This window comes from Balaenoptera ricei, chromosome 7, assembly GCF_028023285.1.
Source record: "Balaenoptera ricei isolate mBalRic1 chromosome 7, mBalRic1.hap2, whole genome shotgun sequence".
Lineage (NCBI taxonomy): Eukaryota > Metazoa > Chordata > Mammalia > Artiodactyla > Balaenopteridae > Balaenoptera > Balaenoptera ricei.
The window spans coordinates 77,657,280-77,684,353 of NC_082645.1; the positions used below are offsets into that span (position 1 = coordinate 77,657,280).

General features: G+C 40.1%; 1 protein-coding gene and 1 long non-coding RNA gene across 8 annotated transcripts in view; one reads left to right on the forward strand and one right to left on the reverse strand.

The window, feature by feature from the left end:
- The window catches only part of LOC132369101 (uncharacterized), a 275,268-nt gene that overhangs the window by 161,902 nt on the left and 86,292 nt on the right, over positions 1 to 27,074 (reverse strand). The gene's annotated exons all lie outside the window — the stretch shown is intronic.
- On the forward strand, positions 6,476 to 7,152 carry LOC132368599 (endonuclease V-like). The gene is given in 2 exon segments (XM_059927307.1): positions 6,476 to 6,998; positions 7,001 to 7,152. Coding segments are annotated over 2 exon segments (615 nt in total). The 3' UTR covers positions 7,093 to 7,152.

The window sequence follows — 27,074 nt, forward strand, 5'->3', positions numbered from 1 at the left end:
TGGTGGAGCCAGGGCTAGGTTGCACCTGTTCTGATTCATTGCTCTTCTTCTTAGTACTACATCATACACTTCTACTAAATCATACCAATCATGGGTCCATGGCTAGATGGGCAGTTGATAGTATTTATTTGTATTTTATGTTTAAAAAATACTCTGAAACAACAGATGGTGTAGAGATTTTTTTACACATACTTTGCTTGATTTTATGAGCACTGAAGATCCTTAAAAGTCCTAAACAGTGATTTTCACACCTGGCTCTAAAAAGACCTATGCCAGGGTCCTAGCCCAAGCCAGCAGGACTCAGGCGTTGCTATTTTTGAAAAAGCTTCCCCAAATGTTTATAATTGCAACCAAAATTGAAAAGCATTGTTCTAAAATAGTTTTATTTAATGTCCTTATCCATTTTTCAATCCTTTTGTTTACATTTCCCAACTTCTCCCTGATGTCCTCCTCTACGATTAACTGGGAGACACTGAGAATGCACAGTCCTCATTTGGATTTCACTGATGACCAGTGGGAACTTCCTAAATTAGTGCAGTTCAATGCTAAAACCATTTAATTTACATTAAACACAAAAGACATTTCCACCTGCTTGGGACAACACAGCATTGCATTATTTTAGAGAATAGGTTTCCATAGAATCACATGATCAGCAAGAAGCATATCATTCAAACCCCAGCCACTAGGGAAATTTTTACCTATAGAGCATGCCCTCTTTGTTCAAAGTCATCAAGGAGAAGTATTTTGTATTTTCTTTTGTTATTCTTTGCCACACTGCTGAGAATGTTCTTTACTTAACCAACTTAATGTAACTGCTGTCTTCTGTGGAAATGAAGAACAATGAATAGATTGCCTGTTTACATATCTTTTCTTTAGTTGCGGTCTCACAAATTCAAAACTTAGCCTTCTTTGCTTCAGGCTAATAATAACTTAACCTGTCATTATGGCCTATATTTTATAACCATTTATAGTTTTCACTCCTTCTTTCTGAACATAATAGAGCACTGTGTAATAAAAGTTATTTACCTTTGCTTTACCATGTCATCTAAAGGTGAAAAATGCAATGAGGTCAACATTTTTAAGTATCATTACCTTCATACTCAAATACTTTCCAGTTTTTACCTTATTTTTCAATTTTAAGACATAAAATACAGTTACTGGGTAATAAATTATAATTACCTTACCTTGTATCTGAAAATAGAATGCAAACATAAAGCTTTCTTGCTTTGGTAATTTCTGTAATTTATACCCAGCATTGATGAGGCCCTAGGTATAATTCAAATGTACAGATTGCACCCAAAATACCATAAACATAAGCTTTTCTTAGAGCAAATCGTCACTGAAGCACCAGCTCAGACAACAGAATTAGTCATTAACTCTTCAGGCAGCCTTTACATTTTCTTTATATAGTGTTATCTATACTCATCGTAATATTGTGCCATTTTTACCAGCTAGTTAAGATTTCATTGTATAAACAGTAGCTGAATATATTCATGTCAAAGATAATCATTCCTTTAAAAGGTTTCTTTGTCAGGTGTTCATTAAAGTGGATTTCACATCAAAATGATAGTCACTAATATAGGGCAAACATCTTACCCATTTGGCAGGTCTTCTTAAAAATTTAATTTTATTAGCACTGTATCAAATCCTCAGCCTATATTATGTCTCCTTAACAGCACAAAAATCTGTTTTATGAATGCACACAATTGGTGGGCATCCAAAGTGGAATAATCCGTGTATCATTTACAAATATAGGAGACCACGATAGAAGTGACGCTGCTCATGAATGCATCAGAAATTCACAATTAAATATATCTATTTTCACCAATGGTATACTTTGTAAACAGTGCTTCCACTTTCTTAATATTGGTCTTCAGAAATTCATTTTGTGATAAATTCCCTAAATAAAGGCTTCTTCCCAGCTGATGTTTACCACTCCGGGCTGCATGAAGCACTGGCATTTTGCTTCAAGACAGGAGGTAACAGGAATAAATACAGCACCAGCTACATTTCCTCTGCATCAGATATGTGAATGTTTTGAGCATTGTAATGGGTAGCGTGGGTGACACAGAATTTCACAAAATCGCCCACACAAAGAGCAGCCCTTCTTCAGAAGGCACAGCAGACACCATTTTGTCTCATTCCAAAGCAGTTCACAACCTTCTCCAGTTTTTCAGTTGAAGCTTTCAGACACAAAGTTTTTAATCTAAACCTGATGGGACATGATGAATTTTTAGGAGGGTAATTTGATTTCTAGACAGTAGGAGGGAGAATAGAAAAGGGCAAGAATTGAGGTCACAGCTGTAAATATCTCTGAGCTCTCTGAAGGAGTAAATTAAAGTGAGAATAGCCTTTATTTTTAGTTACATAGACACTGATAGGCATTAAATTAATACCAGTGTAAGATTTCATTCTTACATTTCTTCATAGGAGGGACCCATATTTGCCCTGGGGGCTTGGTGGCAAAGGGGTCAGGGTAGGGGTAAGTCATGAAACCCACTCCATGTCTTTCTGTGGAGATACGTGAGAAACCAGTTGTGGGCTGCTGCCTAGGAAGCCCCGCCCACTAAGAAGACCTCTTGGGACTCTGATTGGCCTATGAATGTGTTAATCACAATTATATCAATATATGCTGTGCTGTAGCTGTTTGTGGGGAGATTTTAAGGGATTTTTAGCTTTGTTTGCTTTTGCTTTAGTTTTTGGCAAGCCAAAGGATATATCTAAGTGACAGCTGGCTTTTAACATTGTAACCTGACTCTTCCCAAATTTACTGTCACTGCTTAAAACATTTTGGCGTATATTATTAGAATTCCCTTCTACTCCAACGACTCATCTTTTTCTATATCCTGAGTACTATCAATCTTCATCCTTTGAGGGAAGATTTTATTTTGTGTATGTATTTGTTTCTTATTGTGGAAAACACACATAACATAAAATTTGTCATTTTAAAGTGTACAATTTAGTGGCATTTAGTGCCTTCACAATGTGTGCAACCATTACTACCGATCTAGTTCTAGAACATTTTCATCACCCCTGCTCAAAAAGCAGTCACTCCATATTACCCCCTCCCCTAGCCCCTGACAACGGCTAATCTGCCATCTTTATGGATTTGCCTATTCTGGATATTTCACATAAATGGAACCATACAACATGTGTCCTTTTGTGTCTGCATTCTTTCACATGTAATGTTTTTGAGAATCATCCATGTTGTATCTGTATTTGTTTTGAAGCAACAGGAAGTCAAATAGAGCCTAGTCTGGTCAGTTGGCTGAGTATATACTGTTTGAAAAGAGTTTAAGTAATATTACAAAGTAAATGAGATTAATTTTCCTATGTGCTCATGTTTTGTTTTTTTGCCCTTGAATACATAGGTTCTATTTACACTAAAAAAAAAAAAAACAAAAAAACCCCACACCAAATAAACACCACAATACATTATTACCTATACTCAGAATATAAGTATTGCTTGATTACTGCCAAGTAGACTTAGGTTCTCTTTTCCGGGGATGGGAGTTGGCCAAGGGATGTGATACTGAAGATGTTACACAGAAACTATGCCATCCCCCTAATGAAAAATATGAGGTACTGTATCTGAATTCAGATCTTAGGTGACTATAAGGCAAAGTATTCAAGTTAGGCTTTTGTAGCCTCTCTTTGTAACATCCTCCCTTTTAATTGCCCACTCTCCTAGTTCTCCCATTAAGGTGAAATATCTAGTTAATAACAAAAATTCACTCTAAAATATTTATGACTTAATGAATTTAGAAACTAATGAAGATATCCTTGCTTAATTCTACAAATTAATTAACTTTTGATCAATAAGTGGAGAGAGATGTTAAGGGAAGGATCCTTTCTTGTTCTCTCAAATCACACCACATGGACCAGTGTGGTTCTCAAACTTTTTTGTGTCTAAGAATCACTAGCATATTTGTTTTAAAATATAAATTTCTAGACCCCAGAAATTCTGATTCAATCTGGGTGAGGAGCAGAAATCTCTACTTTCAATAACTATCCTAGGTTGGTGGTCCTCAGACTTTAGTGTGTATCAGAATCACTCTGAGAGCTTGTTAAAACACAGATTTCTGGACCTCAGAATCTAGAGTTTCTGATTCATAGGTCTGGAGTGGAGCCTGAGAGTTTACCTAACAAGATCCCAGGTGATGCTGATGCTGCTGGTTGGGAACCATGTTTTGAGAACCCCAGTCTTAGGTGATTCTAAAATAACTGTGCCGGGCTTCCCTGGCGGCGCAGTGGTTGAGAATCTGCCTGCCAATGCAGGGGACACGGGTTCGAGCCCTGGTCTGGGAAGATCCCACATGCCGCAGAGCAACTGGGCCCGTGAGTCACAACTACTGAGCCTGCGCGTCTGGAGCCTGTGCCCAGCAACAAGAGAGGCCGCGACAGTGAGAGGCCCACGCACCGCAATGAAGAGTGGCCCCCACTTGCCACAACTGGAGAAAGCCCTCGCACAGAAACGAAGACCCAACACAGCCATAAATAAATAAATAAATAAATTAATTAATTAAAAAAAAAAAACCTTTAAAATAACTGTGCCTTGGCTACATTTGGAGCCATACTGATAAACTAATCACAATTCTGCAAATCAAGCTAAGCCTGTATGGCAGCCTGTGATAAAAGGGCTTGGCTTTCACAGGGGTGGAATAAAATAAACCTTTGTCCCTAGCTGTGGAAGCATCAATAATTTTCACCAACAATTTTAATAGGGTACTATTTTAATCTAAAATATCAGTTAAGGACCTAAAACCAATGCATGAAAAACAATATTTTCTTTTGACTTTCAGGTGTACATATAAAAATTTGTAAATTATTGTTACAGACTTCATTTAAAATAATTTATATATAAAAAAACAACTGGGGACTTCCCTGGTGGTGCAGTGGTTAAGAATCCGTCTGCCACCGCAGGGGACACGGGTCTGAGCCCTGGTCTGGGAAGATCCCACATGCAGCAGAGCAACTAAGTCCACACGCCACAACTACTGAGCCTGCACTCTAGAGCCCGCGAGCCACAACTACTGAGCCAGTGTGCTGCGACTACTGAAGCCCATGTGCCTAGAGCCCCTGCTCCGCAACAAGAGAAGCCACTGCAATGAGAAGCCTGCACGCCACAACGAAGAATAGCCCACGCTCGCTGCAACTAGAGAAAGCCCGCGCGCAGCGACAAAGACCCAACACAACCAAAACTAAATAAAATTAAAAAAAAAAAAAATGAAGAACTTAAGAAAATCACTGTTTAATGGCTTGGGGTTTCGATAGAAAACTGATTCAGGGGGCTTCCCTGGTGGCGCAGTGGTTGAGAATCTGCCTGCGAATGCAGGGGACACGGGTTCGAGCCCTGGTCTGGGAAGATCCCATATGCCGCGGAGCAACTGGGCCCGTGAGCCACAACTACTGAGCCTGCGCGTCTGGAGCCTGTGCTCCGCAACAAGAGAGGCCGCGATACTGAGAGGCCCGCGCACCGCGATGAAGAGTGGCCCCCGCTTGCCGCAACTAGAGAAGGCCCTAGCACAGAAACGAAGACCCCACATAGCAACCAATCAATTAAATAAATAAATCTTTAAAAAAAAAAAAAAAAAAAAAAAAAAAAAAAGAAAACTGATTCAGGGGTACAGCCTACTGGATAATTCTGAGATTGCAAAGGAAAAAATTGTCATGGGAATTTTAACATTTAATAACTTTCTTTTATGTATTAATTTCTTTCCATGTTTCTTTATAAGCATGGTATAATGGAAACATCATGAACTTTGGAGGTTCAAGATCTTTCTTTGCCTTGTGACTTTCCTTGCTATATGACCTTGGGCAAGTTACTCAAGCCTCATGTTCCTACACTGTATAATGGGGTAACACAATAATTACTACCCAGCAGACCTATTATGAGAATTAGGAAATAAAACATTTAAATTTCCAGCATAATGTTGGACTTATTGCAGAAACTATGTCCTTTACACACACACACACACACACACACACACATACTAAACAAACATAAAAGAAAAAAACTCAGTTTCTGACCTTCTTTCTATACAAGTTTCCTAAACTTAATTCTGCTTTGAAGCAACATTTACCAGCACATGTGGGGACTCCATGTTGGTGTTTCTCTGCATTTTGACTTCTGATAGTTCTATGCTTTTATGAGTTAGGGAGGACCAGGCAGTGGAAGAGCCTCATCACCTTTTGCTGGTATTAAAACTTAATGATGGAGGGCCGCGCCATGGCCCGAAAGGCTGGGAGGCCTCCAGAGGAAACACTGTTGCTCTGGAAACGGGAGCAAGCCCTGTTGAAGACCCTTGTTGTGGACCGGGACACGGAGGCGTGGCAACGGGACCCCTCCTTTTCGGGCCTGCAGAGGGTCGGGGGCGTGGACGTGTCCTTTGTGAAGGGCGACAGTGTCAGCGCCTGTGCCTCCCTGGTAGTGCTCAGCTACCCTGAGCCCGAGGTGATGTATGAGGACTGTCGCATGGTGAGCCTGACAGGTCCCTATGTGTCAGGCTTCCTGGCCTTCCGAGAGGTGCCCTTCCTGGTGGACGTGGTACAGTGGCTGCGGCAGAAGGAGCCCCGCCTCATGCCCCAGGTCCTTTTTGTGGATGGAAATGGGGTGCTTCACCACCGAGGCTTTGGGGTGGCCTGCCACCTTGGTGTCCTCACAGACCTGTCCAGCATCGGGGTGGCCAAGAAACTCCTGCAGGTGGACGGGCTGGAGAACAACGCTCTGCACAAGGAGAAGATACGGCTCCTGAAGGCTGGAGGAGACTCATTTCCTCTGATGGGAGGTTCCGGGACCATCCTGGGCATGGCGCTGAAGAGCCATGACCACAGCACCAAGCCCCTCTGTGTCTCTGTGGGCCACAAAATGAGCCTGGAGGCAGCCGTGCACCTGACCCATGGCTGCTGCAAGTTTCGGATTCTGGAGGCCCTGCACCAGGCTGACATCCACTCCCCAGACTACATCCGCAGGACCCTGGGAGTCCAAGGGGCCCCTGCCTTGCGGCCGAAAGGAGCAAGAAGGCACAGAGGCCAAAGCCGTGCCCCCAGGGAGTCTCAGAAGAGCCCACAGATTTAGAAATTATCCATTGACTTTCTGCCATGGGGCTTGAGAGTTTGTTCCCTCTCACATAGCCTCTCATACACTTTCCTTCCACCCATCTTCTCATTTTCATTGAATCAGAATTCAATGTCTGCGTTATTCTTTCTTTGCACATACTACTCATAGCTGAGTAATGTAATGTAATTACATCCCCTTTTTTGTACAACCTCTTGCTTTTCCTGCACTTGATAATTGCCTCATGTTTTGGGTTTGGTTTATTTTCTCTGTATTCATTACTTATTCCCAAACCCTGCAATGGAAATATAAATCTCTTTTTGGTACATTAAAAGCATCAGGCCATCTTGAATTTATTTTTTTCTTGGAGCCTGTGGTAGCCAGCTTCCAAGATGGCCTCCTGGGGCTGGTGTAGCCCTATGGCCACACTGAACCTGGTCCATCTGTATGACCAATGGAGGTGTGGGTGTGTGAGGGTGTGTCACTTCTGATACTAGGCCTAAAACACATTGGGATTTTTGTCTTGATGGTGCCCCCTCTTTCTCTCTCCCCCCTCATCATTCACTTCGAGAGACGTCAGCTGCTGTGTTGTAAACTGCTCTGTGAAGTCCACATGGCAGAGAACTGAGCCCACCTGCCAGTCACCATGTGAGGGAGTCATCTTGGACAGCCTCCAGCCCTGCTCAAGCCTTTAGATGCCCCAGCCCTGGCTGTCATCTGACTGCAACCTCAGGAGAGACCCTGGGACAGAACCACCTAGCCAGTCTGCTTCCAGGTTCCTATCTCACAGTTTCTGAGTATCTCACCTTTGTTCTGGAATAATATTTTTATGCAGCAGAACATAACTAATACAGAGCCACTCCTCCCATAAAAAATAAATACATAAAAACTTAATGATAAAATGAAGCATCTCAGCTAAATACTCTCCTGTAAAAAAATTGTTTAAGTAGAAACCATACTCAGTGCCTTCAGTCAATTAATTCCCTCTGTTCATTCTCAGAGAAGACACTTATAAATTGATCCTTATCTAAGATAAACAACAGAAAATGAGATCACATTAATGTCAAGGCCCAAATTGTGATGTTTCTGGACATGCTTAGGAACTCATATCTTGAGTTCTTCAAATCTCCCTGTGATTCGTGGAGTGTCCGTGGTGGTCTCAAGTGTGCTTGGAAATGGGTTCACTCATGTTTTCGGCTCTGGCTTCCTGGTCAAGCAATCCAGAGTTGTGATTCAGTGATCTCCTGTTGGGCCCGGGGATCTGCATTAAAACAAGTACTCCAGGAGATTCTGATGAAAGGCATCCTTTTTTTTTTTTAAACATCTTTATTGGAGTATAATTGCTTTACAATGGTGTGTTAGTTTCTGCTGTATAACAGTGAATCAGCTATATGTATACATATATCCCCATATTCCCTCCCTCTTGCATCTCCCTCCCACCCTCCCTATCCCACCCCTCTAGGTGGTCACAAAGCACCAAGCTGATCTCCCTGTGCTATGCGGCTGCTTCCCACTAGCTATCTATTTTACATTTGGTAGTGTATATATGTCCATGCCACTCTCTCACTTCGTCCCAGCTTACCCTTCCCCCTCCCCATGTCCTCAAGTCCATTCTCTACGTCTGCACCTTTATTCCTGTCCTGCCCCTAGGTTCTTCACAACCTTTTTCTTTTTTTAGATTCCATATATATGTGTTAGCATACAGTATTTGTTTTTCTCTTTCTGACTTACTTCACTCTGTATGACAGACCCTAGGTCCATCCACCTCACTACAAATAACTCAATTTCGTTTCTTTTTATGATTGAGTAATATTCCATTGTATATATGTGCCACATCTTCTTTATCCATTCATCTGTTGATGGACATTTAGGTTGCTTCCATGTCCTGGCTATTGTAAATAGTGCTGAAATGAACATTGTGGTACATGACTCTTTTTGAATTATGGTTTTCTCAGTAATGGGATAGCTGGGTCATATGGTAGTTCTATTTTTAGTTTTTTAAGGAACCTCCATACTGTTCTCCATAGTGGCTATATCAATTTACATTCCCACCAACAGTGCAAGAGGGTTCCCTTTTCTCCACACCCTCTCCAGCATTTATTGTTTGTAGATTTTTAAATGATGGCCATTCTGACTGGTGTGAGGTGATACCTCATTGTAATTTTGATTTGCATTTCTCTAATGATTAGTGATGTTGAGCATCCTTTCATGTGTTTGTTGGCAATCTGTATATCTTCTCTGGAGAAATGTCTATTTAGGTCTTCTGCCCATTTTTGGATTGGGTTGTTTGTTTTTTTCATATTGAGCTGCATGAGCTGCTTGTATATTTTGGAGATTGATCCTTCGTCAGTTGCTTCGTTTGCAAATATTTTTTCCCATTCTGAGGGTTGTCTTTTCATCTTGTTTATGTTTTCCTTTGCTGGGCAAAAGCTTTTAAGCTTCATTAGGTCCCATTTGTTTATTTTTGTTTTTATTTCCCTTTCTCTAGGAGGTGGGTCAAAAAGGATCTTGCTGTGATTTATGTCATAGAGTGTTCTGCCTATGTTTTCCTCTAAGAGTTTTATAGTGTCTGGCCTTACATTTAGGTCTTTAATCCATTTTGACTTTATTTTTGTGGATGGTGTTAGGGAGTGTTCTAATTTCATTCTTTTACATGTAGCTGTCCAGTTTTCCCAGCACCACTTATTGAAGAGGCTGTCTTTTCTCCATTGTATATTCTTGCCTCCTTTATCAAAGATAAGGTGAACATATATGCATAGGTTTATCTCTGGGCTTTCTATCCTGTTCCACTGATCTGTATTCCTGTTTTTGTGCCAGTACCATACTTTCTTGATTACTGTAGCTTTGTAGTATAGTCTGAAGTCAGGGAGTCTGATTCCTCCAGCTCTGTTTTTCTTTCTCAACATTGCTTCAGCTATTCGGGGTCTTTTGTGTTTCCATACAAATTTTTAGATTTTTTGTTCTAGTTCTGTGAAAAATGCCATTGGTAGTTTGATAGGGATTGCATTGAATCTGTAGATGGCTTTGCATAGTATAGTCACTTTCACAATGTTGATTCTTACAATCTAAGAACATGGTATATCTCTCCATCTGTTTGTATCATCTTTAATTTCTGTCATCAGTGTCTTATAGTTTTCTGCATATAGTTCTTTGGCTCCTTAGGTAGGTTTATTCCTACATATTTTATTCTTTTTGTTGCAATGGTAAATGGGAGTGTTTCCTTAATTTCTCTTTCAGATTTTTCATCACTAGTGTATAGGAATGCAAGAGATTTCTGTGCATTGATTTTGTATCCTGCTTCTTTGCCAAATTCATTGATTAGCTCTAGTAGTTTTCTGGTAGCATCTTTAGGATTCTCTATGTATAGTATCACGTCATCTGCAAATAGTGACAGTTTTACTTCTTCTTTTCTGATTTGGATTCCTTTTATTTCTTTTTCTTCTCTGATTGCTGTGGTTAAAACTTCCAAAACTATGTTGAATAATAGTGGTGAGAGTGGGCAACCTTGTCTTCTTCCTGATCTTAGTGGAAATGGTTCCAGTTTTTCACCATTGAGAACGATGTTGGCTGTGGGTTTGTCATATATGGCCTTTATTATGTTGAGGAAAGTTCCCACTGTGCCTACTTTCTGCAGGGTTTTTATCATAAATAGGTGTTGAATTTTGTTGAAAGCTTTTTCTGCATCTATTGAGATGATCATATGGTCTTTATCCTTCAATTTGTGAATATGGTGTATCACATTGATTGATTTGCGTATATTGAAGAATCTGTGCATTCCTGGGATAAACCCCAATTGATCATGGTGTATGATCCTTTTAATGTGCTGTTGGATTCTGTTTGCTAGTATTTTGTTGAGGATTTCTGCATCTATGTTCATCAGTGATATTGGCCTGTAGTTTTCTTTTTTTGTGACATCTTTGTCTGGTTTTGGTATCAGTGATGGTGGCCTCATAGAATGAGTTTGGGAGTGTTCCTCCCTCTGCTATATTTTGGAAGAGTTTGGGAAGGATAGGTGTTAGCTCTTGTCTAAATGTTTGATAGAATTCGCCTGTGAAGCCATCTGGTCCTGAGCTTTTGTTTGCTGGAAGATTTTTAATCACAATTTCAATTTCAGTGCTTGTGATTGGTCTGTTTATATTTTCTCTTTCTTCCTGTTTCAGTCTCAGAAGGTTGTACTTTTCTAAGAATTTGTCCATTTCTTCCAGGTTGTTCATTTTATTGGCATATAGTTGCTTGTAGTAATCTCTCATGACCCTTCGTACTTCTGCAGTGTCAGTTGTTACTTCTCCTTTTTCATTTGTAATTCTGTTGATTTGAGTCTTTTTCCTTTTTTTCTTGATGAGTCTGGCTAATGGTTTATCAATTTTGTTTATCTTCTCAAAGAACCAGCTTTTAGTTTTATTGATCTTTGCTATCATTTCCTTCATTTCTTTTTCATTTATTTCTGATCTGATCTTTATGATTTCTTTCCTTCTGCTAACTCTGGGTTTTTTTTGTTCTTCTTTCTCTAATTGCTTTAGGTGTAAGGTTAGGTTGTTTATTTGAGAGTTTTCTTGTTTCTTGAGGTAGGATTGTATTGCTATAAATTTCCCTCTTAGAACTGCTTTTGCTGCATCCCATAGGTTTTGGGTCATCATGTTTTCATTGTCATTTGTTTCTAGGTATTTTTTGATTTCCTTTTTGATTTCTTCAGTGATCTCTTGGTTATTTAGTAGTGTATTGTTTAGCCTCTATGTGTTTGCATTTTTTACATTTTATTTCCCTGTAATTGATATGTAGTCTTATAGCATTTTGGTCAGAAAAGATACTTGATTCGATAAGGGATCCATTTTTTAACACAGTGTGAAAAAAATCTTGCATTAGGAGCACAGCCCTGAGATCCAGCAGAAATCGGTTGTTCTGCTCCCACTTGCTGTAACTACTGGAATAGAATTGAGCAGTACTCTACATTCAGTGAGAACTCTTCACTGGTTAAGTAGAATATCACTTATAATGGCCAGGGGGCACTGTGGTTCAAGTTAAGTGTCCTTCTGATTCTAGTGTGGCAAACCACAGTGATTTATGAGGCTCTTGCTGCAGTAAAAGACCACTATTGAAGGGGATGCTATTCCTTCCTCCTTATCTGCTGCCCCAGCGTTATAGAGCCAGATTGTTGAAGTTAGCTCGGGATTCAGCACAGAGTGTTGCACAAAGAAGGCATTCAATAAATATATATTAAATGGAATCCTTGTGGTGCTATACTACCAGTTATATCAATTGGTTAGTTTAATTGGAGTTTAATTGGAAGATAAATTTATTTGGCTTTGTAGTCATGACTAAGAAGTCATTCCAAGACTTGGGTTCCCATCCAATGTAGCTCTACTCCAGGTAACTGAGGACTAGGAGTTTTGGAAAGTTTGTGCCCTGATGTGTATTTTCCAGATACAGCTTTGGCTACACACAATTCATTTATGGTAGCTTATCAAAAATCACATTCCATCAACATTGTAGAGTTAGACTAGGGTTTGGGTGAGGTTCATGTGAAGAGGAAATTAATTAGGACTCAATGTTTTGAGTAATTGTATGGGGATTAGACAGGTACTGTTATTAATGGCCAAGTGTTAGAGAATAGTGTTGGTAGGGTTTCTTTTTACCTTGGGCAATACTTATTAGTGTTCTTAAAGTAATGTGGACTGACTTACACAGGTCACATGATAATTATCCCTTACTCCTAATCAGTAAATATGTATTGCTTCACTCTTAATGGCTCTAAAAAGTCTGTAGGTCATGGATGATAGTGCCTTGTCTCTCAGGGTCACAATAATACAGAATTATTAACTTCTATTTTCTTTCCCAAGTCAGGAATCTGTGAGAGTGATGCCACTCAGATAAACTCTGACTTGGGCTTCCCAAGAACCCATTTGGAAAAATGCTAGCCTACAAAAACTAAGAATGAATATTTAAAAAGCAGTTTGATGAAAAAAGGATGGTTTTAATCTATTTTTAAAAAGTTTAATAAGCTTTCACCATATTCTCCTATTTGCTATGAATTTTAAAACACATACATTTATTACCTACTTTAAATCATTGTTAATAAAGAAATATAATTATAGAGATATTATTTATAGAGTATTTGCTTTTAGGAGTAAATGCTCAGAATTATGCAACCATAGAAATAAAAACTTTTTATTGAGCCTAGTATGAGAATTAGGTATTATGCTATTCTAGGTTCTTCCTATGCCATCTAGTGGGAGACTCAAATGGTTTTATCTGAGTTTTGTGTAGATTATTTACCATCAATTTTTCCAACTTTTCATTTGTAGCAAATCAACTACATTATACCTGGTAAATGGTACATTTAACAAATTATTGGTTGAAAATAAAACTAAAGCAGATGAAACAAAGTGTAAACCCTGCCTTATGTTACAAATAACTTTACGACAGGATATGTTCACGTTTCCAGCTCATATCACTAATGACACCAGTGGGAGATTCCATGGTTACAATATAGGTCATTACTGCTATTGGTAGATCATTATATTATGGTATGATGACACATCCTGATTTCTTCAGCCAAGAATATCCTAAGGACAGAATTCCTTGACTTAATAGTCTATAATGCCTTTTCACAAGCTATTTCCTATCCTTCCTCTCCTCTGCCTTTCCCCCTTCTCTGTACGATGAATTCTGACTCATCTTTCAAAAGTCCTCTAATATCATGTCCTTTGTGAAACTTGCCTTTTGTCATAGTCTGCTTGCATACAACACACAGACACACAGACGAAAAGACACACCCACAGGACTAATTGGCCACTCCTTGTTGCATCCAGAGTACCTTGTTCTCACACTTCTGCTACCTCATTAACTATTATGGTTTTCACAGGTAGAGCAGTTTGACGACAAGGATTGTGTCTTCTTCATCTTTGGATTAGACACCATGAGTGAATGAATGAATGAATGAATGAACAAAAGTCTTTATATAGTCAATACTACTGCTCATTTCTCTCACTTGGTTGGTTACAGAACCACTCATATTCAATTCTCAGTGACTGGGCTAGAAACAGAATTACAGAGTATATGAGAACGGAAGAGACAAGGGCATGGATGGGAGAATAGGAAGTGATGGATCAGCAGAAATAGCTTTTCAAGGGATATTTAATGAGCTTCCCCTTTCTTTACCTTCTCCCTTCACCCTCAATCTTCTTCTTCCCTATGATTGAAGGGACAAACTATCTCACAGCTGGGGATTTGGCTTAGTTCCACTTGCACATGCTTATGGATGGCAGTGATGATCACAGAGGACTCAAGTGCTAATAATGGCAGTCGGAAGTGAAGGAACAAACTACAGGACTTCCCCTAAAACATAATATGTATTCACATGCAAAGCCTGTCTTTTGGGACCAGCTCCAGGTATCTGACCTTTCTAGGGGTTCTCTCTTACTGTCCCCAGGTAGACACAGGGCTCCTCCCATGACCATGCTCCAAATGAAATAGCCACCCTTCCTGGGGCCCATGGGGAAAACTATCATAGGCTGACCACTCCGGGCTGACAAAGCAGCTTCATCTCCAAGCCCTACAGCATTACTAGTGTGGTCTAATCCTGTTAGAGAATCATTCTTCCATCTGCATTGAGTATCCGCGATTGGACTGCAAACCTCCTAAGATTAAGGGCCGTATCTAATGCTTCCCGATTGAACTCGTACAACAGTGAAGCAAAGGTCTTAAAGTAAAACCCTGATATATACTCTCTTTGGTTAGCTGATAAATAAATGACCAACTATCATATCTTTTCCCCTTTTTTTCACATCTACTCATCTCTCTCTTTCATTCATATTACTTCTCTTTCCTGTACCTTGTCCGTCTTTCACAGGGCATTATTTTTCAAAGGTCCTAGTTACTCAGCTCTGTCAGAGGCACCATGGCAAGTGAAGCCCAGTGCAGAATGAGATAGACAGAGTCCTGCCCTGAGACACTGACACTGAGTAGACCCACATTCAGAGGACACAGAAGGGAAAGGAAGCAATAAACATAAATCCTGTCAGAGCTGTTATGGTCATAAAGTGTGTTGTAACCATGCTCCAAATCAAGGTCAGCCCAGAACTAACAGAAACTCTATGATTAGCACCATCACCTTATTTCCCAACTGCAGACATGAAAGACAAAATCCTTCTCTATCTGTCCTCCAGCATAATAAGAATAAGAAAAGTAAATCAAACCCATGTGAGGTTAAAATTGCCATTTTTCATGTTTACAAGTTTCTTTTTATCAAGTTGTCAGTTGTTCAGGCTGAGAGAGTGTAGGCCAAGTTTTTCTTTTAGCATCAACACATGAAATATATGTGGGGTCTTTAGAGTATGGCTGAGACTACAAGTGATAAATAATGTGGTCTAAGGGCCACAGCTGGATCGTTCAGAGCTAACTGAGTTGACTAAGAGAACTGTAAGCAGCGGAGATTTTTGAGAGTTCTGGTCTCCATCTGAAAAAATGGAATCTGTTTTTTCAATGAGTTCAAGCTGCAAACCACACAATCCTTGGTTTTGCTCTACTGGTACACCCAACATCCAATCCATCCATATACCTTGCTGGTTTCAGAGAAAATTCTTCCAAAATATACCTAGTACCTCCACTTTACACCACTCCGATGCCGCCAACCACATCTAAGTCATCATCAGTCCCATTAGGACTACTTAACTGGTCTCCCTGCTCCCACCTTTGCTGCCACCCCCTAGCACTTCCAAGCTATTCTCCATACAGCGGCCAACATGATCCTGGCAAAGCACAAGTCATGTGACTTGCATTGTTTAAGGTAACAGTAGCTACTGTAACAAGGAAACCCCCAAATCTGAGTAACATGCGTTTTATTTCTAGCTCACCTAATAGTCCCATATAAGAGTTCCTTGTCAGTGCCAGGCGGGGACAGGCCAAAGCACAATTATCTTCAATACATGAAGTTAACATCCATCTAGCTGGTAGAAGGGGGAAGAGAGAATGAAGCAGGCACATCTACTCCTTTGATACTTTTGCCCAAGAGTGATGCATAAATTGCTCCTGCTCCCATTCCAATGGCAAGAATTCATCCATGGCCTCTCTTGATGCAGAGAGATGCTCTGGCTGGGCAGCTGCTTCCCTTCAACAACTCCACAACTCTACAGCTCTTTAGTGGGCAGCTGCCATCTGTTAAAATGTAAGGCAGGGATTATTACTCATCTCTTCTTACAACTGACCTGGAGCTTTCTGTCTAACTAAATGAAATATGCAAAGCCTCTGGATCCCCATGATCTGGCCCTCTCCGTCTCTCTTGTCTCCTTGTGCTCCAGCCTCGCCAGCCTTCATTCTGGTCCTTGCTTATTCCCATCTCAGCAGTTGCTGTTCTCTATGCTTAGAATATTCCTTCACTAGATCTTCATAAAACAGGCTGCTTTTCATCATTTAAGCAGATATGAAGTGGGACCCAGGAATCTGCACTTTAACAGGTACCCCCAGGTGACCCTGATGCAGCTGGTCAATGGCCCATGTTCTGAGAAGCACTAGCACAGTGGTTAAGAATACAGATTCCAAGATAGAGACACCTGAGTTCAAACACTGCTGAGACCCTTACCAATCTATAACTTTGGGCAACTTACTTGCCCTCTCTAGTTGAGAATGGCAGCTTCTAGGGATGGAAGTGGTGCAAGGGGAAGGGGAACAAAGTTGTAAAGAGACTCAAAGCCCTAGATGTGGTTAAGAGATGGATGTCTCAGGTAAAATGTGTGTTCAAGGAACACTAACGTGAAAGAGAGAGATGGAGCAGCAGTGAAAAGGTGGCAAAGGGTAAACTTTGATTCCTCGATGCTCATTTGCTAGTAGCTGGGAGCCACTCTTTCATCCACAGGTACCACCTGCACATGTGCTCGTTCTCTCTTGTGCATATACTTTCCACGTGCTTCCATACAAAGTCCCTTTGACTCTCCATACTGAAGCCACCCACATCCCTACATTATAAACTGACACCTGACCTAGTTTGAGTATAATTAAAATTCCACTCAGGTAAAGTGGATCCCGGTCTTGTGGGGGCTAAAGCTGATATTATTTGGTTGATCCTTTTTAAGAAAAAGAATATAAAATTACAAATAGAGAGTTAGGTACAAAATTGAATATTTATAGGATAAGAAAAGGATTCTTGACAAATTACAGGAGGCTTGGAAGTCCAGATCCTTTTTTTCTGACTTCTCTAGGCAATTTACCAGAAAAGTTTACATAGAAATGCAATCTGACTTCTCTCTCCACTTAGAACATTCTCAACCCCCAATGCTCACAGAGATCCAAGCAAGCAAGAGGTCTTAAGCTTTGGCTTCAATTACTTCATAGAAAGCCTGCCTTTCTGTCTAGGCATTTCTCTTCTGCTCCAAGATGGGGAAACTAATACTTAACTAAAATGAAGGACTTCTACATGCATGTCTTCCTTTCTATAAAATTACTATGTGCCCTTTCCTTGAAGGTGGAGGGCACTAAACACTGACCATCAGGAAAATCCCTGCAGAGAGCTGTAACCTTAGCAGGCATGGGCTCATGGTGGTTAGCAGAGGGTTGAGGCCCTGAGCTCTTCCAAGACACATTGCTGCATTCCTAACAGTACAAATACTGCTCAAGCACCAGCCATGCCTTAGAAAAGAATTTACTTTCTGTGGTTTCTTCCATTAGCCCCTCCGGACTCAGTCTCTCCTCAGCTCCACCCTGCTCTGTGCCCCAGGAGGCTAACCCATACAGATGTCAGCCTACTCCCTTCCTGCCCAGCTCATTGTCAGGTTTGGCAGTGGGAGGCACCAGCAGAAGAGTGAGGTTGGGCTATTTCTTCCCCTGGCTCTCTTGCTGTGCATTGGCTGCAAACTTTCCTTTCAGGCAGTCCTCTCCATATAACCACCCTCTCCAGGGTCTGAAACAGCTCCATCCCTTGATCTTCAGGCCTGGGGTGGTAAAGGTTCCCATTACACAAGTCCTGGGGGACTGCACCATACCTTGCTAGTTTCTGTAAACCCTGCCCACACTTTTGTAAGCAGCTCCTTTATTAAACTCTCCTCAAATTACCCAGTTTGACTGCTTCTCTGTTTCTGCTTGGACCCTGACTGATATCATGTTATAATTAATAAGGAGGAGAAAAGGCCTTCAGAAACTTTTGCTGGGGGCCCAGAATTAATAATAGGTAAGGATAAGTAAAAAGCAATAGCTGACACTGAACACACCAGCCAATGGATGTGACAAAATGACAGTCATAACAAGCATGTCTGTCTTCCTTTCCTCCTGGCGGTGAGGGGCGGGGGGCGGTGCTGGGAAAGTAGTCCCCGGGGAAGAAGATCAGAGCGCAGCATCACGGCTGTTAGGACCTGAATTCACTGTCCACAAACCACATGTTCCTCCAGTCAGAAAGGACATTTTAAGATAAAAGAAACCATTCTATTATTAGTTAGTCGGGTTACTGAATATCCTCTGCTTGAATACTTGCAAAGATGGGAAACATTACTTTATAATAGCCCATTCTGTTACAGGGGCACATCTAATTGTCAGAACATTACATTCAGCAAGATCTGCTTCCCTCTAACTTTCCATGGGTCTACTTCTTCCTTTTGAACAATTTAGAGCCAAGTGTGATCTTTCTTCCATTGGCAGATGTTCGAGGAGAGCTGCCATGTCACCGTAACTCCCTAGGTGGAGGCACCATTGACACATTTTTCACCACACTGGTGTCTTGAATAACCTCCAGTTCATCAATGCTCCTATGAGAACCCAGTGTCCAAAAATGGCCATAACACTCTAGGAAGACTTTTGCTTGAAATAACCATACAACACTCAACCAGGTTTTTCTCATCAATCCTCCCCTACCCCTCAAAACATTTTTTCTCTTACTTCTGAGACACATTTAAAATTAATCCTCTCTCTTCACACCCATAGCTGTTACCTCATTTAACTATACTAAAATTATCTTCTTCTCTCACATCATTTCCTATTTCAAATGCCCCTTTTATAGCTATCCATGGTTTTTTCTGTAAGATTCAAGTTTCTTGATTTTATTGTTACCTCCTGACCCCAATCATTTTTACTGCTTCCTGATTTTCTTGTTCTCCTTTCTCCTCCACAACTTTGTTCCCTGTCAGCCCCACTGAATATACTACTGATTTCACACTGAACTTTGTTTGAAATGTTCAGCCCATTTTCATCCTTTCCTCTTTTAGAAATCCCCTTTATATAACCACCTCATGTTTAAAATTTAAAGGAAACACACACACACACACATACACTCGAAATCCCAATGATCTTTTCTCCTTCAAAGTTCATGAACATCCCATTTTAGCACTTTGATCTCATTCTCTGAGTTAAATACTAATGTCAAGGATAAACTGTTAGAACCAAAATCATGTCTTAGAATGTTTCATGAAAATTCCAAGCCCTTTATATTGATAATTATGTAAAACCTATAGAACTTGAAGTAACATTGAAATAACACTTGAAATAATATTGGTTGACAATCATTTCACTGAAAGATGTATTATAATAATTCAAATTACATATAAAGTTCTCATTAAATTATTTGTCACATAGGAATCACTTAGCTTTACTTCTCACTGTGAGGGAAGCCTACAGTTCAGGTCCCTGAGCTTTGATGAAAATCTGCTCCATGCCCTTGTTTTAAAGGATGGGATTGAGGGGCTTCCCTGGTGGCGCAGTGGTTGAGAATCTGCCTGCCAATGCAGGGGACACGGGTTCGAGCCCTGGTCTGGGAAGATCCCACATGCCACGGAGCAACTAGGCCCGTGAGCCACAACTACTGAGCCTGTGCGTCTGGAGCCTGTGCCCTGCAACAACAGAGGCCGCGGCAGTGAAAGGCCCGCACACCGCGATGAAGAGTGGCCCCCGCTTGCCACAACTAGAGAAAGCCCTCGCACAGAAACGAAGACCCAACACAGCCAAAAATAAATAAATAAATAAAAATAAAATTTATTTAAAAAAAAAAAAAAAAAAAGGATGGGATTGAGTTAAATATGCACTTGCTATCTATACCTGTGCAGATCTCTGGACACAAACCAAGTTTAAAAAAAATCTGAATATAGATACAAAGCTGATCTACAATATCGCAATGTTTGTCTACCACAATTCCTTCAGTTATATTTATACAACATTTTTATTGAAACAGCTCAAAGTCCTCCACAGATATTATCTTTAGAATCCTCATAATATTCTCTTTAAACAAGTAGAAACCAGAAGGGATTATATTGCCTCTTTCTTGAAGAATAGTCTTTTAAGTGGAGGCAGCAAGGTCTTACTCCTGGGGTCATTCCTCTTGACAGGTGGATGGCTTGCCTTAGGTCAAGGTCACACATTAAGGTACTAGTGTGCCAAGAAAGTAATTCTAGTTTAATGACCCACCCATGAGATCTGGCTGACTTCCATGTGTACAAAGTCAGCCCTAAGACACTGCAGAGTAGGATGTTTGCTAAGCCTCTGTCTACAAAACTCACTAAGTTTTCTATTAAAACATTTCTGGAAGGTGAATCAAAACATACAAGTAGTATGCGAATGCTAGTCACAGAGTTATGACCCCTCAGGTTCCATCCTTCCTTGACATCATAATAAAAGACCAGGTTGGCCAGCACACTGTCATGGATTTGCTCCCCTTGTCCCAACCTGACATTCAGTTTCTGCCCCAGACCCTGGCCTCATTCTTGATGTTTCTAACAGGCAAATAGTTAGCCTGCTGCTGCCCCTCTCCTGGAATTAAAATTAAAAGTCAGTAAATTTGCACACTGATAGTCCTCTTTAATCCCACAAAGTAGTGGGGTTTGGAAACAGTCATAATAGGCAGTGACTTAACTGAGAAGCAGGCTTCCACACCTACCCTAATACCACTGTGGGAAGGTAAAGCTACCTCTCTAGGATCTTCTGCCAGGGGTTTCTCTGTATTTCTCAAGATTACAGGTACCCGAGGAGGGGCCCTTTCTTTTCTGAGTCACCTGACTAACACTTCTTCCTTCTACCAGTATTTTAGTGCCTTGAAGCTAAGTCTTCCTCTTCTTCCTTCCTGCTCTGTTTCCCCACAGATTTCCTGGAAGTATTCTGTCTTCCTTGATCCTTCTACCCTCTCTGCTCTAGACTTCTGAATATGTTCCCTCATCTTACCATTCCATTAACCTTGGACTCAGCCTTTCCTTGGACTACCAATGTTTGCCCAGAATGGGTCTGAATTTGCTTTTCTCTTATTAGGACTTGCTCTCTGAAAGCTAACCTTCTCCGTGGATACTGTGGCCAGCATTCCCATTTCCCCCAAGTTCCTGTTAGTTTCTTACCAATCCCCTCTTTTTCCTGACTTCTTCTTTCTCCTTGCTCCCCAAATGCCCTGCAGCAAATGCCATAAAAGGGTATTCTACTCCTTGCTGGTGGCCAGAATTGACATTGCCTTCCTTTTTTATTTATTTATTTTTTATTGAAGTATAGCTGATTTACAATGTTGTGTTAACTTCTACCACACAGCAGGGTGATTCAGCCATATGTATATATACATTCTTTTTTATATTCTTTTCCATTATGGTTCATCACAGGACACTGGATATAGTTCCCTGTGCTATACTGTAGGACCTTGTTGCCCATTCATTCCATACATAATAGTTTGCATTTGTTAACCCAAAACTCCCAATCCATACCTCCTCCACCTCTCCTCCCCCTTGGCAACCACAAGTCTGTTCTCTATGTCTGTGAGTCTGTTTCTGTTTCATAGATAGGTTTATTTGTGTCATAGTTTAGATTCCATATATAAGTGATATCATACGGTATTTGTCTTTCTCTTTCTGACTTACTTCACGTAGTATGATAATCTCTAAGTCCATTCATGTTGCTGCAAATGGACATTACCTTCCTTTCCATATAATTTCTTTCCTTCCAGACAGAGTCACCCCAAACTATGTACAGTGGGCTGTTCATGCACTGCAAGTGGTTCTTCCTAACCAGAAGTATGTAAAAGAACCATGGCAGGGCCAGACCTTCTGCCTCTGAATGAGATTCATAATTCAGCACTCTCATTGCTGACTTGTTGACCTCAGTCACCCAACTGACTGGACTTGGGACCCTTTGTCGCCTCTGAACTCAGATATTTCCTACTTAAGAATTGCTTCTTTACTGGGAAAAAATTTTTGCAAAACATATATCTGATAAAGGATTTTTACCCAGGATATACAAAGAACTCTTACAGCTTAATAAGGCAAAGAGCCAAATTTAAAAATAGAAAAAGAAATGGACATATTTCACACAAAAAAGTATGCTAGTGGAAAATAAGTACATCTAAAAGATGCTCAACATCATTAGTCATTAGGGAAATGCAATAAAACCACAACAGGACAGCACTACACATGCATCAGAATGCCCAAGTTACAAAGACAAATAATACCAAATCTTGTCAATAATGCAGAGTCTTTGGAACTCATATATTGCTGTGGAAATGCAAAATGGTACAGCTACTTTGGAAAATAGTTTGACAGTTTCATGTAACATTAAACGTGCATTTACTATATGAGCCAGCAATCTTACTCTTACACACTCACGAGAAAAGAAAAAAATATGTCCATACAAAGATTTGTACTTAATGTTTATAACAACTTTATTCATAGTAACCCAAAATTGGAAACAATCCAAATGTCCATCAACTGGTGAATGGATAAATTATCGTATATCCATACAAAAGAATACTACACAGCAATAAAAAGGAATGAATTGTTGATACAAGCAACAAAATGGATGAATCTCAAAAGTGTTATTGTGCTCATTTAAAGAAGCTGGACAGAAAAGAGCACACACCATTGATATAAAATTCTAGAAAATGCAAAACTATAAATGACAGAAAGTTGATGAGTGGTTTTCAGGGGCTGATGGGGAAGATGAGATTGGCTCTAAAGGAATATGAGTACATTTTTTAGGTAACATAAATGTTCTATATTGTGATTGTGGTGGTAGTTTTGGACAGTTTTTTTGGTTTTGGTTTCGTTTTTAACAAAACTCAATTGTATGCTTTAAATAGGTGAATTTTATTGAAGGTAAATTATACTTCAATAAAGATGACTTTTAAAAAACAAGCAAATGCATCGAATGAGTAAGATTAATGAATAGTGTTTTAAAATGTAAGTTTTATTATTATTCAGGTATGGTGAGGCCAATAGACCAAGAGATAACTGTCCCTGAAAAAATAGTTTGCTCCTTACAGTTCCTAAGAGGAGGGGACATGACACGCCACACAGGCCACATGGAGAAGTACCAGGGCTGGTTAGGCAGCAGACAGAGCCAGGGAAAATGTGGGCAAGAGCCTTGATTGTGGCTTCCATGGAAAAGAATTGCAAGGAAGGATAAGCAGGTTGAGGATTGGCTGGTTTGATTACTTTCAGCAGGCTCTGAGATGTAGGGGCTCTAATTGCCTGGTACCTGGCCCTGGGGTGATTAGGACAGGGAAATAGCAGCCCTGAGGGTGAAAGCCCCGCAGAGGAGGTGGTGGGGGTGTGGGCTCTGGATTGGTTAGTTAGCAAACGAAAGGCAAGTTTGCAGACTAGTTACTTACTATCTCTAGGAATTTGTTAGTCAAAGCATCAGAAATACAGAAAATAAAAAGGTATGATTAGTATAGATACAGGGATGCATAGAGAGGTGATAAAGCAAATATAGAAACATATTAATTGTAGAATCTAGGTGTTGGGTGTATGGGTGTTTCCTGTGCAATTCTTTTAAGTTTTTTTATATGTCTGAACATTTTTATAATAAAAGCTGAGAAAAAATGCTTCTTTAGATATCTTATCTCTTGCCTTCTCATGGCTTCTAAAAGCTCTGTTTCTCTACCCTTGTCTTATCTGCTTGGATTCCTGACCTCCTGACTGCTCTGAACGTGACTGCTGCCTGACTCTCTTAGTTCTGACATTCACCTGATCCTCCTGATCATCTAACTTTCTTGATTTCACGAGTCACACCTTAACTAGCTAAGGCTTCATAATGCACAAGGTCACTGAATAGGCAGGGACAACCAAAGGCATAATGTGAATTAGTTAAGTTCTGTATTCAAGTATCTTCACATACTTTCTCCCTCAGACCCTGCCCAACACATACACGTACTTTTATTACAGATTGAATTGTGTCCTCTCCCAAATTCACATAATGTAGTCTTAATGTTCAGTACCTGTGACGTTATTTGGCAATAGGGGTTTACAGAAGTAATCAAGCTTAAGTGAGGCCCTAATTCAATATGACTGGTGTCCTTATAAAAATCTGAAATTTGGACACAGAGATACACACAGAAGGAAGACAATGTGAAGGGACATAGGGAGAAGATAGCCATCCATGTCAAGGAACACCTGAGACTACTGGAAGCTAGAAGAGAGGCTTGGAACTGATGCTTTCCTAGCACACCTTTGAGGATGTCCTGCTGACACCTTGATTTTGGACTCTGGCCTCCAGACCTGTGAGACAAATTTCTGTTGTTCTAAGTCACCCAGTTTGTAGATAATTTTGTTATGGCAGCCCTAGAAAACTAATACAAACTGTAGGCTCTCTTCCCTTTTTCCTAGTCACTGAGTGCCCTTGTATGGTACCCCACCTAGACTTGCAGTCGTGAGCAGTGTCTCAAGTACCCAGCCAACAAAACTCTAATTTCCAAAGTGCCTGCACCTCAGTGAGTTAGCAGGGAAGAACTAAGATCTAATCAGCTAAAGTCAAGCCAAAGAGTACTGACTGACACCATCACAATGTGTCTTATGGGATTTGGCCCAGATGCTTGTTAATTCATAGGAACAAGTCTATAAGGATGCAATCTCAGGCAGTATAAGGGGTGGGGGGAAGGCAGGGAAAATAATCTTAGGTGGAGGAAACATCTCATAGTTTCTTAAATCACACCAATTGAATGGCCATTCATTTTACTTGAAGCATCCATGCTGGCCAACAAATAGCTTCTCTCCCAGAAGAAGGTGCAAGTCAAGGTACATGTCAACAGAAAAATGCCTGATTGCGTCCATGGTGGCGCTCAGTGTGTAAAGGTATTCTAATCTGTGGTAAACCGTCCAAAAAATTCATATTGTCATTAGACTACTTCTGACCTCCTTTCCTTCTGTGCTAACATTAGAAATGCTGAGACCAGAATGGCATGTGTAAAGATGATTTTCTGGTTCTATTTACCAAGGGAGGGGTTAAGTCAAAGGACTGATCTTGTCTCAGCTTGCAGAGAGCTAAAAAATGTCTGCACAGAGGATTGGGGACACATTTGTCACACTGGCCAAGGGAAAGCATTTGATAGAAACAAGCAACAAAAGTAAAAATATATATATAGCAGTGACTGATTTCTGTAGCTTAAAAAAATCATTAGTGAGAACTGACATCCAATTTCAGAGAAAGTGTTGATCATTTGCAATAAAAAATTTTTTTAAAGGCAATGTTCCTAGTTAAAGAGGAAAAATGAGTTTCTAGTTCATTTCAGTGCTTTCAATGAAGGGTGAAGAATAAGAGGCGGCTCTTGTTCTTTTGGGTGGCCATATTGGATTCGGATATTGGATTTTATGGCTTCCTAGGACTAATCTGTAAACACAACATGCTACAGTCTTCTAAGAAGAGCACAGAGAGACATATTTTGAGATACTATGGCAATATTTACTAGAAAAAGTAAATATACTTCTGTTTCCATCATTGATACCATTACTTTTTCAACACCTCATCATTTGAACATCATTTAACAATTTGATGTTTTCAGATACTACCTTTGTCATTTCAACAATCTTAAGGTTTAATTTTACACCTCTACATATTTGACACTTTGCTCTTAGTTGAGAATGGTAGTGTCAATTCACAAGGGAAAGGTGATTGTTCATCACTTGCATGCATTCTTTTGGCATTCATTAGATGTGACCATATTTCATCCTGAATGAAGTACAAAGCTCGAGAGCTTGATGGACCAGAGTGGTCCATCAGGTCAAGTGGTATGTGTGTTCTCTTTCCCTAGAGATCAGACTGACTGGCTTCTTACTTCTTTACATCCTTCCTTCCTTTCTCATTTTAGTCCGTGCCTGGCATAGGGATCCATGATCACGTAAGAGACAAAGTCCCTGCTTTATATCACTTATTGCTAGAGCTTCCAACCCACTCTGAGGATTCAGTTAAAAAAGTTCAGTCTTTCTCTCCAATTCCATGTATCTAAATCCTACCCTGCATTCAGTGTCCTCTCAAATGGAACTATCAGCCAGAAGCTTCCCTTTACCACCTAAGTCCTCTTCCTCTGAACAACCACAGTCACTAGTTATATTACTCGTGTACCATCATCTACTCTGTGTCTTGTTTTACAATTTTTAATCTCATCTCCCATACTACACACTTTGGGGACAAGTATCCTCATAATACCTGCCATATTGCTTTCTGTATAGTACGTGCTTAAAACACACTGCTAAATGGTTGTGTATATCCAAAAACTAAATATAGCAAAGCAACGTAAAATTTTTTTGATAGACTACATCCTTAGTCCAAAAACCTGCTCATTCCTAAGAGTCCTTGAATGAAAAGCACCAGGTGAAAAAGATGTCTTACAATGGATGTGTAGTAATTTCAATGCCAACAAATTTCTAGCACTTTGGATTCACTTTTTGGAATCAGGTCAGTTCTGAATCTCTGAGCCCCTGAACAGGGAGGGAAGAATATATAATTAAAACTGGGAGTGTTCAGGTTAGTGTTAAATGCATTCTGCTAAAAATCCATACTTACTAAGGGTCGTTTCCTGATACATGATGAGAATAATGTTTAACTATAAGTTCTTTAAAGTCTCTGACTTCTAATAGAACTTCAGTTATCCCTTTATTTCGCAGAGAATAATGTTTCAATTAACGGATCAAACTTAGCATTATGCTTCTCCAGCTAAACCTTAAGCTCTTTTCATTAAATACAAATTTGCACAATATTATCCTGCTGTGGTTAAAGATTTTGCTAATCCAGGAACGAGAAGCACATTGTATTCTGTTGCATAGTTAACTCTGGTGAACAAGGCTAAAGTTTAGTGTTTACACCT